The 18,630-nt window shown below is 45.5% G+C and overlaps 1 protein-coding gene across 1 annotated transcript; it reads left to right on the forward strand.

Moving 5' to 3' along the window:
- Nucleotides 1-7: 7 nt before the first annotated feature.
- On the forward strand, nucleotides 8-14,112 carry SDF2 (stromal cell derived factor 2). Its single transcript, XM_077294353.1, has 3 exons — nucleotides 8-468; nucleotides 8,916-9,112; nucleotides 12,471-14,112. Exons 1-3 carry the CDS (start codon nucleotides 297-299, stop codon nucleotides 12,756-12,758), a joined length of 657 nt encoding a protein of 218 aa, XP_077150468.1. The 5' UTR covers nucleotides 8-296; the 3' UTR covers nucleotides 12,759-14,112.
- Nucleotides 14,113-18,630: the final 4,518 nt, after the last annotated feature.

Genomic DNA, 18,630 nt, shown 5'->3' on the forward strand with positions numbered 1-18,630 from the left:
CGCAAGCGTAGACATTTAGCGCATGCTCACTAGCTCGCTTGGAATGTATTGTGTAACTCAGTCTCGGAATGAAAGTAGATGTCAAGCTGCTCGCGAATGTCAGCGCTATATACGTTACATGAGACCCAGTGCAAGAAGGAATGGCGTTCTCTGAATAGTGTATACCGTAGATTTATTTTGCCAGAAAATAAGATGGCTGACTGAGGTTTCCGGTTTCTTATGTTACCAAGGGTGCATTTCCGGCGGAGCCCGCTGACGTTTCCGGTGCGTGCCAACTCCGAGCCGGTGTGTGAGTGATGATGAAGGCTCAGGACGGAGCGGGCTCTCTCCTGCTCTTCTTCACGCCGCTGTTGCTTCCGTACGGCTCTGGCTCCGAGCTCTCTGTGGTGACGTGCGGCTCCGTGGTGAAGCTGCTGAACACCAAGCACAACGTCCGGCTCCACTCCCATGACGTCAGATACGGATCAGGTAACCGGGGTCGTGGCAGAAACCGACAGCATGGCGGATCCCTGGGCGATGGCTGGGTGCTCCCTGCCGCCTGTCACTGTGCTGAGGCCGGGAAAGGGGGTCCTGCGCCACTGAGGCCGGGAAAGGGGGTCCTGCGCCACTGAGGCCGGGAAAGGGGGTCCTGCGCCGTCAGATGGGGCATACTAGTGCTGTGCTGGTCTGTTATTGGCCCGGGCCATAGGGGCGACGGTAATCACAGGACCCCCACAATGTCAGCGTATATAGATAATAGAGGACCCCCACAATGTCAGCATATATAGATAATAGAGGACCCCCACAATGTCAGCATATATAGATAATAGAGGACCCCCACAATGTCAGCATATGTAGATAATAGAGGACCCCCACAATGTCAGCATATATACAGTAGATAATAGAGGAACCCCACAATGTCAGCGTATATAGATAATAGAGGACCCCCACAATGTCAGCATATATAGATAATAGAGGACCCCCACAATGTCAGCATATATAGATAATAGAGGACCCCCACAATGTCAGCATATATACAGTAGATAATAGAGGAACCCCACAATGTCAGCATATATAGAAAATAGAGAACCCCCACAATGTCAGTGTATATAGATAATAGAGGACCCCCACAGTGTCAGCGTATATACAGTAGATAATAGAGGACCCCCCCACAATGTCAGTGTATATAGATAATAGAGGACCCCCACAGTGTCAGCGTATCTATACATGTCCATGAGGGATAGAAAATAAGGCAAACACAACAGGCAAAGATACACCGGGGGCGGTGTGCGCGGGCCCAGTGCGCTCCACCGGGGGCGGTGTGCGCGGGCCCAGTGCGCTCCGCCGGGGGCGGTGTGCGCGGGCCCAGTGCGCTCCGCCGGGGGCGGTGTGCGCGGGCCCAGTGCGCTCCGCCGGGGGCGGTGTGCGCGGGCCCAGTGCGCTCCGCCGGGGGCGGTGTGCGCGGGCCCAGTGCGCTCCGCCGGGGGCGGTGTGCGCGGGCCCAGTGCGCTCCGCCGGGGGCGGTGTGCGCGGGCCCAGTGCGCTCCGGAGCTAAGGAATTGCTGGTAACAAAGAAGGGAAGCACATCTCACAGTGATGAAGCCTCAGTGCAGATCCACACTATCCACCTTATGGTGAAAAGTGAAATACAAGTTGTTCTTGTAAAACAGGAAATAGTTGAAGCTATTATTAGTTTAGTCATTTGCATAAACTTTAATTTGTGGTTTTTCACTTTGCACAAGACATTCACTTACATAAGCATGTGGCACAGCGGAAGTGTCCTGCCCACTTAGGAGATACCGCAACATCATAAATAATAAACAATGCGAAGTGCTTGTAAAACAAACAAGCAACCTTCCATTATGCCAGTTATCAAAAAATCTTCTCCGTTCTCAAGAATCATTAGTGGCCTTTTTCCAAGGTGAGGAGCGCAGCACTTACAAGCTATTTTCTATTGTTTTTGCGTGTATTGCTCTGGAGCGCACTGTTGGCACCTGGTCTCAGTCCTTGTGCTCCTCCAATGCTGCGGAGGCAAAGCTGCCTCTGCTTGTAACGTGGGACAGTGCACAGTACAGATTAGCTGTGCACTGATTATTATTATTTATTATAGGGCCATTTATTCCATGGTGCTTTACATGTGAGGAGAGGTATACATAATAAAAACAAGTACAATAATCTTAAACAATACAAGTCACGACTGGTACAAGGGGAGAGAGGATCCTGCCCGCGAGGGCTCACAATCTACAAGGGATGGGTGAGGATACAGTAGGTGAGGATAGAGCTGGTCGTGCAGCAGTTTGGTCGATTGGTGGTTACTGCAGGTTGTAGGCTTGTCGGAAGAGGTGGGTTTTCAGGTTTCTTTGAAGGTTTCCACAGTAGGTGAGAGTCTGATATGTTGTGGTAGAGAGTTCCAGAGTAGGGGGGATGCACTAGAGAAATCTTGTATGCGATTGTGAGAAGAAGTGACAAGAGGGGAGTCGAGAAGGAGATCTTGTGAGGATCGGAGGTTGCGTGCAGGAAAGTACTGGGAGACGAGGTCACAGATATACGGAGGACACAGGTTATAGATAGCTTTGTATGTCATGGTTAGGGTTTTGTACTGGAGACTCTGGGCAATCGGGAGCCAGTGAAGGGATTGACAGAGAGGAGAGGCTGGGGAATAGCGGGGGGACAGGTGGATTAGGCTACTTTCACACTAGCGTCGTACGATGCACGTTGCAATGTGGCGTACAGACGCATACTGTGAAAGCGCCGCACAACGGGGGCAGCGGATGCAGTTTTTCAACGCATTTGCTGCCCCATTGTGAGCTCCGGGGAGGAGGGGGCAGAGTTCCGGCCGCGCATGCGCGGTCGGAAATGCTGGACACAACGCACCAAAAAACGTTACATGCAACGTTTTTTGGTGCCGACGGTCCTACGCAACCGTCGTAAGACGGTTGCGACGTGTCGCAATGCGTCGCTAATGGTAGTCTATGGAGAAAAACGCATCCTGCAAGCAATTTTGCATGATGCGTTTTTTCTCCAAAACGACGCATTGCGACATGCGTCGTACGACGCTAGTGTGAAAGAGGCCTTAGTCGGACAGCAGAGGTTAAGATAGATTGGAGGGGCGCGAGAGTGTTAGAGAGGAGGCCACACAGCAAGAGGTTGCAGTAGTCAACACGGGAGATAATGAGGGTATGCACTATAGTTTTTGCAGATTCTAGGTTGAGGAATATGTGGATCCGGGAGATGTTTTTAAGTTAAGTTGGCAGGAAGTGGAAAGGGCTTGGATATGTGGTTTGAAGGAGAGATCCGTGTCAAGGATTACACCGAGGCAGCGAGCTTGTGGGACTGGGGAGAGTGAGCAGCAGTTTACTGTAATGGATAGGTTCATTGGGGGGGTCGAGTGAGATGGGGGAAAGATGATGAATTCTGTTTCACAAAACCCAACTCGACCCTAAAAAAGCAAAAGTCGCTCAACCCTACTCCTGAACATTGATAAGAAGTAATGCTACTTACCATTAATAAGTAATGAACCATTAGGCCGGAGTCGCACTACAGCAAGATACTGCCGAGTCTCGCAGGTTAAAACCAAGCTCTGGCACCGGCACTCCGGAGCGGAGCATGCGGCTCCATGTATTGCTGTGCGGCTGCACGCTCCGCTCCGGAGTGCCGGTGCCAGAGCTTGGTTTTAACCTGCGAGACTTGGCCGTATCACGCTGTGTGTGATCCCGGCCTTACAGTAGTAATTACCTTTTACTCTAATAGTTACTTACCATTGGTAAATCCTTTCTCCCCCATCAAAAGACTAGAAATTCTGACCATGCACCCAGCCTTCAGCATGTGGCAATTGCAAAAAAAACGACCCCAAAAAATAAACACAAGTGAAGAAAAACACCACAGGAAATGTTTTGTTATGTTTAGTATCTTTACTAGGGACTTAAGGTACCGTCTCACATAACGATTTACCAACGATCACGACCAGCGATACGACCTGGCCGTGATCGTTGGTAAGTGGTTGTGTGGTCGCTGGGGAGCTGTCACACAGTCAGCTCTCCAGCGACCAACGATGCCGAAGGCCCCGGGTAACCAGGGTAAACATCGGGTTACTAAGCGCAGGGCCGTGCTTAGTAACCCGATGTTTATCCTGGTTACAAGCGAACGCATCGCTGGATTGCTGTCACACACAACGATCCAGCGATGACAGCGGGAGATCCAGCGACGAAAGAAAGTTCCAAACGAGCTGCTACGACGTACGATTCTCAGCGGGGTCCCTGATCGCTGCTGCGTGTCAGACACAGCGATATCGTATGGATATCGCTGGAACGTCACGGATCGTACCGTCGTAGCGATCAAAGTGCCACTGTGTGACGGTACCCTTAGGCTGGACTTCGACCTGTGGACATGCCTGCTGATCTGCTACATGCAAGCTGATTGCCTGTTTTGACAGGCAGATCTGATTTTAATGTGCACAGAATGGTCGTTAATACAATTGTTCTGTGCACATACATTAGCCCGTGTGGCAGGATATTCTATAACTTATCCTGACTCCCTTCTTGCTTGTTTGTCAGGTGTTTGCTGGTCTGTCTAGACTGACTTATAGTCAAGGGTTGTCTAGTCTTAAGCTACAAGTTTGCAGTCAGTGACGTCAGACTTGTGAATTCTCACATTGCGCACACTGTGAGGATTCTCCAGTGCATGCACTGGCAGTGGTTATAGTATGGGGGTCATCAGTAGGCTGTGAGCCAGAAACTGTGCATAATACGTGTCTGTGTGACTGGTGCTCTATGCAAGCCTTATCTGAGTGCATTTTTAAAGGGTTATTCCACTACTAGGACAACCCCTTCCTGAACTAAATGTTTTGCCCCGATAAAATAATAAAGCCTATACTCGCCTCCTGTGCTGGCACCAGTGTCAGCACTCAGTCTCAGGGGTCTGGTAGTAGAAAATCTTTTTAATACTAGACAACCACCCCTCCATTGGTTGATTTGTAGGTGGTTGTTTCATCAGGATTTTGCACCTGCGCTGCCCCCTGCATTTATCATTGGGGTCTGCTGCATCCTGCTAGTGCATTGGTATTCTGACTTTGTCTTGGTAAGGTTGTTTCTTTTTCTGTGAGATTTTTTCAGGGTCTCAAGTGCCATCAGTCAGAGATAGCAATCCTAAGGCTTCTTTCACACTTGCGTCGGTACGGGTCCGTAGCTAAGCGTCGGCGCGACGTACCGACGCTCGTTGTGAAAATTTGTGCACGACGTGGGCAGCAGATGCAGTTTTTCAACGCATCTGCTGCCCATTCTGAAGTCCGGGGCGGAGTTTCGGCCGCGCATGTGCGGTAGGAAATGGCGGACGCGACGTATGAAAAAACGTTCATGTTTTTTCTTGCCGACGGTCCGCCAAAACATGACGCATGCAGTGCACGACGGACGCGACGTATGGCCATACGTCGCAATCCGTCGGCAATACAAGTCTATGGGCAAAAAACTCATCCTGCGAGCACATTTGCAGGATCCGGTTTTTCCCCAAAACGACACATTGTGACGGACGTCACACGATGCAAGTGTGAAAGTAGCCTAAAGGTACCTTCACACGAAGCGACGCTGCAGCGATAGCGACAACGATGTCGATCGCTGCAGCGTCGCTGTTTGGACGCTGGAGAGCTGTCACACAGACCGCTCTCCAGCGATCAACTATGCCGAGGTCCCCTGGTAACCAGGGTAAACATCGGGTAACTAAGCGCAGGGCCGCGCTTAGTAACCCGATGTTTACCCTGGTTACCAGCGTAAAATCTAAAAAAAACAAACAGCACATACTTACATTCACGTCCCCCTGCGTCCACTTCCTGACTGACTGAGCGCCGTACAGTGAGAGCAGAGCGGTGACGTCACCGCTGTGCTGCTTTCACTTTCACTTTGCGGCGCTGAGTCAGAGGAGGAAGCAGACTGCAGGGGACGCAATGTGAGTATGTGCTGTTTGTTTTTTTTACATTTTACGCTAGTAACCAGGGTAAACATCGGGTAACTAAGCGCGGCCCTGCGCTTAGTAACCCGATGTTTACCCTGGTTACCAGTGTAAAATATCGCTGGTATCGTTGCTTTTGCTTTCAAACACAACGATACACGGCGATCGGACGACCAAATAAAGTTCTGGACTTTATTCAGCGACCAGCGACATCACAGCAGGATCCTGATCGCTGCTGCGTGTCAAACGAAACGATATCGCTAGCGAGGACGCTGCAACGTCACGGATTGCTAGCGATATCGTTATAATGTCGTTTCGTGTGAAGGTACCTTAAGAGTCAATATTGACCTTAGTTGTCACTTGTCTAATGTGCATGGCCAGACCTTCCCCCCAACAGATGATCGGGGAGAGGTGGATCTGCACCTTGGAATTCCAATAGCCGATCCTTTTATTCTCTCCAGGTAAAAGCCACCACCAGAATCGGGCAGCGGCCTTCTCACAGAACACACAGGGAAGCTCAGCTGAGTCGAGAGTGCCAGTGTATGGGGGTGTCGGGAGATAAGCTGTGGGAAGCAGAGTCCGTTTGCAGGCAACTGTTTCAGGGTTCTTGTCCCAAGTTCATGCACAGTAGGAGACGGATTGAGAGGCCTTTGTCAGAGATCTAGCGAGTGACAACCTGGCTTGTAAGTCTCCTTCTTCCAGTTTGGTTCCCTGCATAAGGAGAAACGTTGAAAAGAAATTCAAGAAAAATTGGCAGGAAAAACTGTCCCAAACATACCTCATTGTATTGTAATATTTTCTTCCTGACTTTCAGATAACATTTTGGCAATGACAGGGTGTTTTTTTTTCCTGAAAAAAATGGTCGAAAAACTGTTCAAAACTGCAGTGCATTTTTGAAAAATGTTGTGTGCAGGCACGTCTAGACAAGCTCTTGTGTAAAGTCGCGCTCCAGGGGGGATTTGTGCCTGTCTCCATTTGTATAGTACATGGGGTACAGTGTAGAGCAGGACAGACCTCGAGGCTCTCGGAGAAATACACGGAGACTGATAGACTTTGGGTCCACACAGAAACCGTGGTCAGAGTGCGGCTCACGTGGTATAACGGCAGCTGGGAAGGAAGCTGGTACTTCATTAATAAAAACAGCTGTATACACTTTACACCATATACATATGTCCAGTTGGATTAGTCAGTGCATTCTTCCTACATTATAACATCCGGAATTACAAGGCAGTCACAGTCATCATGATCTTGTGGGTGAAACGGCTGCACCAAGAAGATGGCCTGCAAGAAAGTGCACATTCCCTGTTATGTGCCCATCAGACATGGCATAGTGGTTGTAAGGACATTTCGGCAAGTACTGGCATCCCTTCAGGGCAGATGTGAAAGGCTCCTTGTGTTTGTCCTTGTTGTGGACAGGGGCAGGAACTGTCTTCGATTGAATGCACTGTTCTGGTCAGTAAAACAGACCGGACTAGTACATGCTGCACAATTATAGGTGTATATCCTACATAGAAGCGGAGTAATAAATCTCCAAATTTGTATACAAGTAAATAAATTGTATTGTTGCAAAAAAATGTTTAAAATACAAATTCCAATAAGGAGTGATTCCATATCATAGGGAAATACATTCTAAAATAATAGAGATGGTAACAAAAGTACAGTCAAGGTCCCAAAAAGAGGAGGAAAGGCAGAACGACACCAAAATATGGCAACGTTTTTTTTTATTTTAGTTTAATTAAGCTGTAGATCTGGCTTTTACAGCCCATAAATCTGGTCATGCTGGATGAGGGAAGGGTCTGGTTACATTTCAGCTTTACTTCATATTCGCCATATGCATCAGGCACACTACTGCTGAATGTATCCATAGGTGTCTCCATGTATCCCGCTAGACTGTCCTTTTGGCATATATGGATTCAGTACGCTTTGACATGAAGACCCACCAATATCATGATATTTTATTACTATAGAAGAAAGAGTAGTCCGCTGTACAGAGGGAGACAGTGGCTGATGTATGGTATCAGACGTGTCGGAGGTACACCTCTGGGAGAACTCCTTGTCTCCTAAGTAAGCAAAAAGTGATGCTGCGGCGGCAGGTGGTTTTTACAGCTTGCTGTAGTTCTGCTGGTTTTATAGTGTCCGTGTGGTTTCTAGTTCCAAAAAACACACAGATATTAACAAGCATTTAAAAACCGTTGTGATTTACAGCAAAACTGCACACACAGCGCTGTTTGTGGCTGCACTTTGGCTGCTATCTGTGGATTTTTCATTTCAGCTGGGTGTAAATTTGCTGTGGAAGATGGATCTGTGAGGATTGGACTCCAGCACCAATGAGAAAATATTAAAACATTTCTTTACTGTGCAATTAAAAACATGGTGCAAAAAAGATTAAGGATCTATAAACGTATGTGTTTCAGGTGAGCCACCATTCAGACAGCTGTATTACTCGCGTGTGGATCACATCGCAGTCCTTGGACTGGCCATCATCTCTTGGCCTGCGTATCACAGCGTGTATACCTGCTGTCACGCTCTGGTCAGAGGAGTTGACCGCCAGTCTGAGGACTGAGATGCAATCCCTGAGTGAGTAATACGGCTGTCTGACTGCCCCTTAAAGTTATATTCTAACATTTTCTCAGTGTTGCTGGAGCCCGGTCCTCATGGACCCTTCTTACATTTCTGAGCTGGATCCCAGCCCGGGGTGCACCACACCCCGACCAAACAAGGTCTGTCACGGCTCCTTTGTGAATGCTAGTGGTTTCACACTATATTGTCCTCCCTGGTAGGTGAGCTGATTACCTTTTTTCCTTTGCTATATATTTGCCATATAGTGGCTGCAACAGAGGAAGCATGAGATGTCAGGACCATGTGCTAAATGTTGGGGCTGGGTCCATCACAGTGAGCGGCGCTCTTAGCGGTTCTCTTTATAGCCGTTGCGTTTTATTCTATTTCTAAAAGGGTATACATATTCAAAGTAATTGTTAAATTCCTCATCACCGCAGGCAGTGGGCAGCAGTCCGTGACTGGCGTTACAACCGCAGATGATGGCAACAGTTACTGGCGAATCCGTGGAAAGACGTCAACCGTCTGTGAAAGAGGAACATTGGTAAAATGTGGACAGTCCATCCGCCTCACACATGTCAATACTGGGAGAAATCTACACAGTCATCACTTCACATCTCCATTATCAGGAAACCAGGTGAGTTATCGATTGTCAGTTCCACAATACTTTGCAATATCATAGGATTGTATCAGCGATAAAACAATTGCAGATCCTAATTTCCTTAGAGGACTAATTAAAAATGTTGAAAGCCCCCTTTCTCCAAATGTATAGAGCGAAAAGTGAAAAAAAAAATTAACATCAGCTGAACTAATAAAATAAAAATTATTTAGCTCTTATTGTGAACTGTCAAAAGGAAAAATAATTAATCTCCAGAATTAGCCATTTTTAGTTGCTACAATTTGCATTGTTGTCACACTTAAATGTTTCAGATCACCAAAACAAATTTAAATATTCGACAAAGATAAAACAAGTAAACACAAAATGCAATTTTTAACTGAAGGTCTTTATTATTATGGGAAAAAGAAATCCAAACCTACAGGGTCCTGTGTGAAAGTGATTGCCCCTCCAACACATAAATTAACTGTGGTTTATCACATCTTTGGGAAGCTGAGTTCACATTCCCTAGTCACATCCAGACCTCATTACTGCCACATCTGTTTTCAATAAAGAAATCACTTAAATAGAACCTGCCTCACAAAGTGAAGTAGACTAAAAGATCTTCAAAAGCGAACCAAAGAAATTCTGGAACAAATGAGAAACAAAATAATTGAGATCTATCAGTGTGAAAAACATTATAATGCCTTTTCTAAAGCTTTGGAACTCCAGGAAACCACAGTGAGAGCCATAATCCACAAATGGTGAAAACATGGAACAGTGGTGAACCTTACCAGTATTGGTTGTCCGACCAAAATTACACCAAGAGTGCATCGATGACTCACCCAAGACATCACAAAAGACCCCACAACAACATCGAAAGAACTACAGGCCTCACTTGCCTCAGTTAAGATCAGTGTGCATGACTCCACCATAACAAAAAACTGAATAAAAATGGCCTGCATGGCAGAGTTCCAAGATGAAAAACCACCACTGAGCAATAAGAACATAAAGGCTTGTCTCTGTTTTGCTAGAAAGCTCCTTTATGATCCCCAAGACTTTTGGGACAATACTCTATGGACTGACAAGACAAAAGTTAACCCCGTAGTGACAGAGCCAATTTGGTACTTAATGACCGGGCCAATTTTTACAATTCTGACCACTGTCACTTTATGTGGTTATAACTCCGGAACGCTTTAACGTATCCGCTGATTCTGAGATTTTTTTCGTGACATATTGTACTTCATGTTAGCCGGTAAAATTTCTTTGATATGACTTGTAGAATCTGCTGAGTTTTGGGGTGCCAGTTAATACTAATTAACAAGAAGTACTGGATCTTTAAAAGGGGGTTTATTACACACAAGGTATTTACAATGACATACATAAGGGAAGTCTAACTAAGGGACAAGGGTACAATTAAAGGGAAGAGGTATTAGGAGAGGGTAGAGGAAACTGGGATGTGGGAAGGAAGAGATACATAACTGATCCTTACAGATATATTAAACCATTACACATCCACATACAAGCCATGACTCCACCCTTGCTTCTGGAATCTTCTGTGGCAAATGTCCAATCATCTTCTGACAATGTGAACACTGTCATTGGCTGCAGTAATCATCACCTTCCTGCAGATGGCATCCTCGTACTTGGGAAGAAAGTTCTTGTGTAGAACAGGTTCAACTCCATTTGGGCTGGCTCCAAGATGTCCATTCAAAGAACAATGGTTTGTCACCCAAACACCACAGGCATTGTGTATCAATATACATAGACATCCTGTCTTCGGCCTATGGATATCTCAGGACCACTGGCTTATAACGGAAACCCACAGGAGTTGTGGACATATGTAGATAATGATAGGTCACAAACAGGATAGAGGCTATTCATTTAAGATTTCCACAGTGTACACCTATATCCTCCATTAGGTTTTAGGGCCAATATTCATTTCGTATGTAGATGTTCTCACTGTGATAGGGTCTATATACAGTGATCAAAATGAACCAACAGGAAAAATGTCCTATTGTTGCCGGGAGCTGGCCAGTAGATCTCGGTGGGCCCCCTCCAACACCTGCAGAAGACGCCGGAGGGACTCCGGAGGTACCGGTCGCCGTTATACCGTTAATAACAGCGATCGCAACACTGGGGTCTGTAAAAACCGTCCCGAATCATTGTCTGGTAGCCGAGACCCCGGAGAAATTCCAACTCTGGGGAACGCTATACACTTATTCCACTGCCGCCGTTAAAAGGCGTATCGGCGGTCGTTAAGGGGTTAAACCTTTTGGAAGGTGTATGTCCCATTACATCTGGCGTAGAAGTAACACAGCATTTCAGAAAAGGAACATTATACCAATAGTACAATATGGTGGTGGTAGTGTGATGGTCTGGGGCTGTTTTGCTGCTTCAGGACCTGGATGTGTTGCTGTGGTAAATGGAGCTATGAATTCTTGGTCTACCAAAAAATCCTGAAGGAGAATATCTGATCAACTGTTTGCTTAACCCAAGTTCACTTGGGTTATGCAGAGGGACAATGATCCAAAACACACCAGCAAGTCCATTCGGGACAATGATCCAAAACACACCAGCAAGTCCATTCCTGAATGGCGTAAGCAAAACAAAATTAAGACGTTGGAGTGGCCTAGTCAAAGTCCTGACCTTAATCCGATTGAGATGCTTTGGCATGAACTTAAAAAGCGGTTCATGCTAGGAAACCCTCCAATGTGGCTGAATTACAACAATTCTGCAGAGATGAGTGGGCTAAAATTGCTCCAGAGCGTTGTAAAAGACTCATTGACAGTTTTCAAAAATTCTTGATTGTAGTTGTTGCTGCTAAGGGTAACCAACCAGTATTTAAGGTTAAGGGGGCAATCACTTTTTCATATGGGGCTCTGTAGATTTGGATTTATTTTTCCCATAATAATAATAATAATCTTTAATAATAATAATGTTTATATATAGCGCTAACATATTCCGCAGCGCTTTACAGGTTGCACACATTATCGTTGCTGTCCCCGTTGGGGCTCACAATCTAAATTCCCTATCAGTATGTATTTGGAATGTGGGAGGAAACCGGAGTGCCCGGAGGAAACCCACGCAAACACGGAGAGAACATACAAACTCTTTGCAGATGTTGTCCTTAGTGGGGCTTGAACCCAGGACTCCAGCGCTGCAAGGCTGCTTTGCTAACCCCAATAATAATAAATACCTTCATTTATAAACTGCATCTTGTGGTTGCTTGTGTTATCTTTGTCTAATATTTACATTTGTTTGTTGATCTAAAATATATGTGTGACAAACATGCAAAATAATATGAAATCAGGAAGGGGCAAGCATGTTTTCACACAACTGTATATAGGTCTGTTAGGCAAGTGATGTGTGACATATTTCCTTCTTGTTCATTGTGCAGGAGGTCAGCGCTTTTGGAGATGATGGGGAAGGAGATATCTTAGACGACTGGACTGTACTCTGCAATGGGGAATTCTGGCAGCGGGACGAGGAGGTGAGATTGAAGCATGCGTCCACCAGCGTGCTGCTGTCCATCACAGGAGAACAGTACGGGCGCCCCATAAATGGACAGCGAGAAGTGCACGGCATGACCTATGCAAGCCAGCATAACTACTGGAAAGTAATGGAAGGCATCTTCATGAAACCTAGTGAACCTCCACGGACTGACTACACTCACTATGAGCTATGACCGCCAGCACAATGACTGCTTGATAGACCTTTGGTCTTTTCCTAACCGTACAGTGTTGACCTCCTCCGAGGATTTATCCAGGATCTCACAAAGTTCACTTTGAAGAGCCGGTCGCAGTGGATTATGGGGCACAGTTTGTATGGTGCACCCGTGTGTCGGTATTATTATTTGATATTTTTATCTTATGGCAGCAATTCGCCAGATTCATCCATGAGCATGACCCTTCAAAAAAGAAAAAAATGATCATATATTATCTCTGCAGCAAATGGTTTTTAAATGGAAAAAAAAAATTCTTAAATTGCGGTTCTCTGTTATTTTTCTTTTAGAAGAAAAAAATATTCAAGTATTATTGTAATAACTTTAAGATTTCCTTTGTATTTGTGAGTCTTTCATTTTTTTTCCCCCCATTCTTCCAAAAAGCCTTATTTTTGTTGGGGGGGTCAATATCACATATCACCATGTTAGGTCAAGCTTTAGTTTTGAATGACACCATTTATTTTGCCATGCAGTGCACATTTAATGCTCCGCTCCAGCCGTGGCCGTTATACACGGATGACAGCTCTGTAACATAGCCGGCATCCACGGCGTGCAGAACTGCTCCTTCCACACTTGGAGACTCCTGCCCAGGATATTTATTCACGTCCTAAGTCGTGAAAGGGGTAAAGAGGTAGTTTCCCCATGAAAACCCTTGATCTTATGGCATTTCAGGGCATATGGATTTCCTAGAGCAAATATTTAGTCCTGAGCTAATTTGATAGGTGTTATCCGACCACGCTCGTGTGCTAATAGAGTATCTTCGGCATGCTTGAATACTATGTTTGAGTCGACGCTGCTGTTCGACAGCCACAACACACAGGATTGTCTGTTAGTTAGACAATTCCTGTATGTGTTGAGGTTGTTAAACAGTCATGAGACCTGCAGTAGCAGGGACTCGAGCATATTTTTGGAGCACTTCAAAGACACTCTGTTAGCCTGGTCGCTCATCACTATTGGTTATATATGGAAATGGCTACTCTTAGTGTGCATCTGTACACACCTGGTTTCTGTTTGGAAGTGACAGTCAGTCTTTTGTTAGCAGTGCATGGCTGACTGCAAGGCTGCATCATTAGAATTAGTTAATGGCCATGCAGATTTTCCAAAACCGCCCAGCCATTAACAATAGCCAATCTGGCTACATGTGTCCGTCCAAAACGCCACCCACCATGATGCCCAATTTGGTTACAAAATCTTTGTCCATGAGGCATCATTGATGGGCAGAGTTTCAAACCAGCACGCTAGATGAAAGTTGGTCTGATTTTTCTTGGATTTTTTTTTTTGCACGTCTAGTAGATTAAACCTGGAGTGAGTTACCCTATGGACCCATTCACATGTCCGATTTTCACTTATATGCGCTATTTATTTTTTTAAATAGATAAAACACTACAGTCTATGGGCCTTTTAAAGTGCAAAAGAAAAAAGACAGATACGTCTGATTGTAATCACATTTGTTGGATCAAACTCATCCATTCAAGTGTATGGGTCAGCGCTGATTACAGGCAGCACACTGATGTTATGTGAATTACGTCAGTGTGCTATCCATATTTTTTTTCCCACTGAGTATTACTGGCAATTGTTTTTATTCTCTGCTGGGGATAAAAAAAAAAATACTGCTTGTGAATAAACCTTCAGACTACGTTCACACTTAATTGTTTTACAGTAGGTGGTCAAAAACCATGAGCTGAAACCGCTTTAGGGTATGTGTCCACGTTCAGGAAACGCTGCGTTTTTGACGCTGCGTTTTTCCGCAGCGTCAAAAACGCAGCGTCCAGATGCTACAGCATAGTGGAGGGGATTTCATGAAATCCCGACTCAACTAAGCTTTAAAAAAGGGATGCGTTTTTGCCACGAAAACGCACATGCAGTGCGTTTTTTTCAGAACGCAGCATGTTGCTGCAATGAGCAAAACACGCAGGCACACCGCAGGTGACCTGCCAGTGACCTCAGGTGCAGTTTTGGTCAGGATTTTACTTGCATAAAATCCTGACCAAAGCCTGAAGCAAGCCTGAACGTGGACACATACCCTAAGAAGGCTCTCCTGGCTTGTGGAGTTTTGGGAGGAGTCTTTCTTTTCTTCAAGCATTTCTTGAAGATTTTTATCCCCAGAAGCGTTCTTTGCAGCCTTTTGAATTGACAGTGCCTAGTTTAGAGAGTTGCACTTTATTTTTTACACCAAGCATTTTTCAAAAACTTCTGGATCAAAATCAAACATGCGTCCACAATTTTCCACAAACCGAGAGGTCTGTGAAGACTCATGGACATGTGAATGGCCTCATAGACTATCACAGGTACGAGAGCTGTCTGTGAAAAACACGGATAGCCCTCATTCGTGAAGATCGGACATGTGCATGAGCCCTTGGAAAGTCCTGGCTATGTACCGCTATGTGATCCTCTGGGTCGGGGACATCCCAAAGCCCGGGATCACACATGCGAGAAATACGGCCGAGTCTCACATGGTAATACCCGGCATTGCCGCCGTCACTCAGGAGCGGAGAGTGCGGCCGCATAGCAATACATGGAGCCGCACGCTCCGCTCGAGAGAGGTGGCGGCAATGCCGGGAATTACCATGCGAGACTCGGCTGTATTTCTCGCATGTGTGATCCCGGCCTTATAGAAGCAGTACTTCTAAGTAAGATGGCTTTTTTATTACAACTTACAGTGGAGCAGGCCATGTTATACGGAGGTGCAGTGAGGCCCTATGCACTCATACTGTATGTCTCCATTAACTCTACAAGAAGCGTCTTGCATCTTCTCCACCTTTGATCCTACCTGATACGCCTAATCTGTTATCTTGGATTAGTTATCTACATCAGAGGCAGTATTCCTGCCTTTAGTCACAAAATATGTAATTGAAAGCTAAATTCTGAAGAGATGAGGATTAAGATGACATATTCCATAGATGTCTGCCTATTCTAGACTACAATGTGGTGAGAACTGGGGGGCTAGCTTAATCTCTTTGTGGTTGCTAATGGCTCTTACAGCTAAAAAGACTCCGATTGTCCCAGTAAGAACATGTGATACCAGTGCCGAAACACTAGGAGGCTACACGACTGCAGCTAGATATATTACTGTCGGACATGACCCGGCGTTTCAAAGAAATATACCCGTAGTTTCCTGTGTCCCCCAAGGAAGTGATAGAGAAACATATATTAATGATCCAGCAGAGGAGCATAGAAGGAGCCAAGACTAGCCCGATTCTGCCCATGGCCGGCTTCTCCCAGAGCCACAGTACGTGGCTGACCGGTTTCTGCTTTGTGTGTACATAGGTAGAGACCTGTCAATCACCTGCAGCAGTGTTGAGAAGAACCAGTAAGGGGCGGACATGGACTAGTCTCAGGTTATGGATCTCCAAAGTTCATCTTCTCTGACTCACAGCGGCTTCATAGAATAATATACCTGGCTGCACTTTGGCAGTCGGGCTGTGATTCTTGCTGCCCATGGTTTCACCCTGACAGGTTTCTTTTTTGGTCCTCCAAACATTAGACATTTGTGACACAGTATGCTATAAATCCCTCATCGAGATACCCCTGCAACCTATTCCTGATATGCGAGTTACAGAAGCTGAGCCGAGGCATGACCTGGTGGGTTTGTGCTGTTATACATCGTAAGCCTGTCTGGAGACACAGCGATCATAGACCTTCCATCTTCACAGTTTAACCCTTCAGAGACGTTGGGTAATACTGACCATGATATCTAAGTGGTTAGACAGTGTCGGCTCTCACAATGCTGATGAGTTGTCATCTTAGTACTCCTATTAAAGGGTTATTCTCCACATGTGTCCTGAGCAGCACCCTGCCCCAGGGCCTCTGTCCCTGCCTTGCAGATGGGGGCACTGGCACTCCTCCTTGAGTAACAGTTCTGGTTCAGTAGCTTCTTCCTACTGCTGACCTTCCTCCTGTGATACTTTAACGTTTGCTTGTTCTGAAGACTATACTATCCTTCTATATTATTTCAAAACACTCTTTTTCAGTGATTACTTTGTATCTCCGTTCATGCTGCACCCACACACACACATGATACACCATTTGAAAGATAAACTTGCCCCTTCAGCAAGAAAATAGCCAAACAAACCACACATACACGATGTGATCACAAGATACACTTTAAACATTAATTTTCATAAACCTGCAGTAAGGAAAAATGACCTGCAGGTGGCACCACACTACCCCAAAGCACAATACCACAAAGCTGAAACAAATCCTAACATTTGCCTTGGGGGCTTTCCAGAAGTCCAGAACTCCTTGCCCAGCCGATTTCAGGCAGGTACATGTAAAATATTTGCTACATATGTGGAAGTAGAATAAAAGTAAAACTTCACCTGTTTAAGACTTCAGCTTTAAAACTGAAGATATAAATGAATGCAGCATAAAAGGGACCGGACAGGTTCTGAACCATCAGATTTTCCGTATTATTGCACCGTCATTGAAAAGTCTATCTTCCTTCTAAGGCCGGCGTCACACTAGGCGTATGAAAATACGGTCCGTTTTTTTTTTACGGCCGTAATACGCAGTAATTGTCCCAAAACACTGTTCCATATTCAATGCGAGGATGCGATTTTTATGCACAAATTTATCCGTGTGTCATCCGAATGGCGATTTTTTATTTCTTTTTTGCGAAGGCTTGCAAAATGGACATATCATGGATCCATCGGCTCAAATATTCTTAAAAACATATACAGTATATATATATTTACGTTTAATACAGCGCTAGATAGCAGAAAAGTCAGTAATTCAATTGCCGGCTTTTCCTATCTCCTTCACAAACCCGACAGGATATGACACATAGTTTACATACAGTAAACCATCTCATATCCCTTCTTTTATTACATATTCCTCTTTACTAATGTAACAAGTGTATGTGTGTTAAATTTGGGGGACTCTAGCTATTAAAGGGTTAAATCCTGGTAAAAATTGGCGTGGGCTCCCCCGCAATTTTTTCTGCCAGAGTGGGAAAGCCAGTGACTGAGGGCAGATATTAATAGCCTAGAGAGGGACCATGGTTATAGGATCCCCCCTGGCTAAAAACATCTGCCCCCAGCCACCCCAGAAAAGGCACATCTGGAAGATGCTCCTATTCTGGCACTTGGCCTCTCTCTTTCCACTCCCATGTAGGAGTGGGACATGGGGTAATGAAGGGTTAATGTCACCTTGCTATTGTAAGGTGACATTAAGCCAGGTTAAAAATGGAGAGGCGTCAATTATCACACCTATCCATTATTAATCCAATAGTACAAAATGGTTAATAAAACACACATTATTAAAAAGTATTTTAATGAAATAAAGACACATGGTGTTTTAATATTTTATTATACTCTCAATCCACCTGAAGACCCTTGTCACCTGAAACAAAGTTACAAAAACCAAACAATATTCCATACCTTCCGTCGATCAGTCTTGTCCCACGCTGTAAATCCATCGGAAGGGGTTAAATTATTTAAACAGGAACTCTGCTAATGCAGCTGTGCTCCTGGCTGTAAAACTTGGTGAATGAATGGAATGCAGGGGAATGTCCTGTAGTTACCTCGAGTCGCGGTGATGCGCCCTCTGCTGGATGAACTCATATGAACTCGAGCCTGGGAAAATATTCTGAAAAGTTCCCAGGCTCGAGTTCATATGAGTTCATCCAGCAGGGGGCGCACCACTGCGACTCGAGGTAACTACAGACTTTCATTGGGGGATTTTTTGCGCAATACGCTGACAAACGCAGCATGCTGCGATTTTCTACGCCCGTAACATGCCGTATATTACGGATGCGTAATATACGGCAGATAGGAGCTGCCCCATAGAGAATCATTCGGCCGTGTGCAATGCGTATTTTCTGGACGTATTTTCTGCG

The sequence above is a fragment of the Ranitomeya variabilis genome, chromosome 3, assembly GCF_051348905.1.
Source record: "Ranitomeya variabilis isolate aRanVar5 chromosome 3, aRanVar5.hap1, whole genome shotgun sequence".
Taxonomy (NCBI): Eukaryota; Metazoa; Chordata; class Amphibia; order Anura; family Dendrobatidae; genus Ranitomeya; species Ranitomeya variabilis.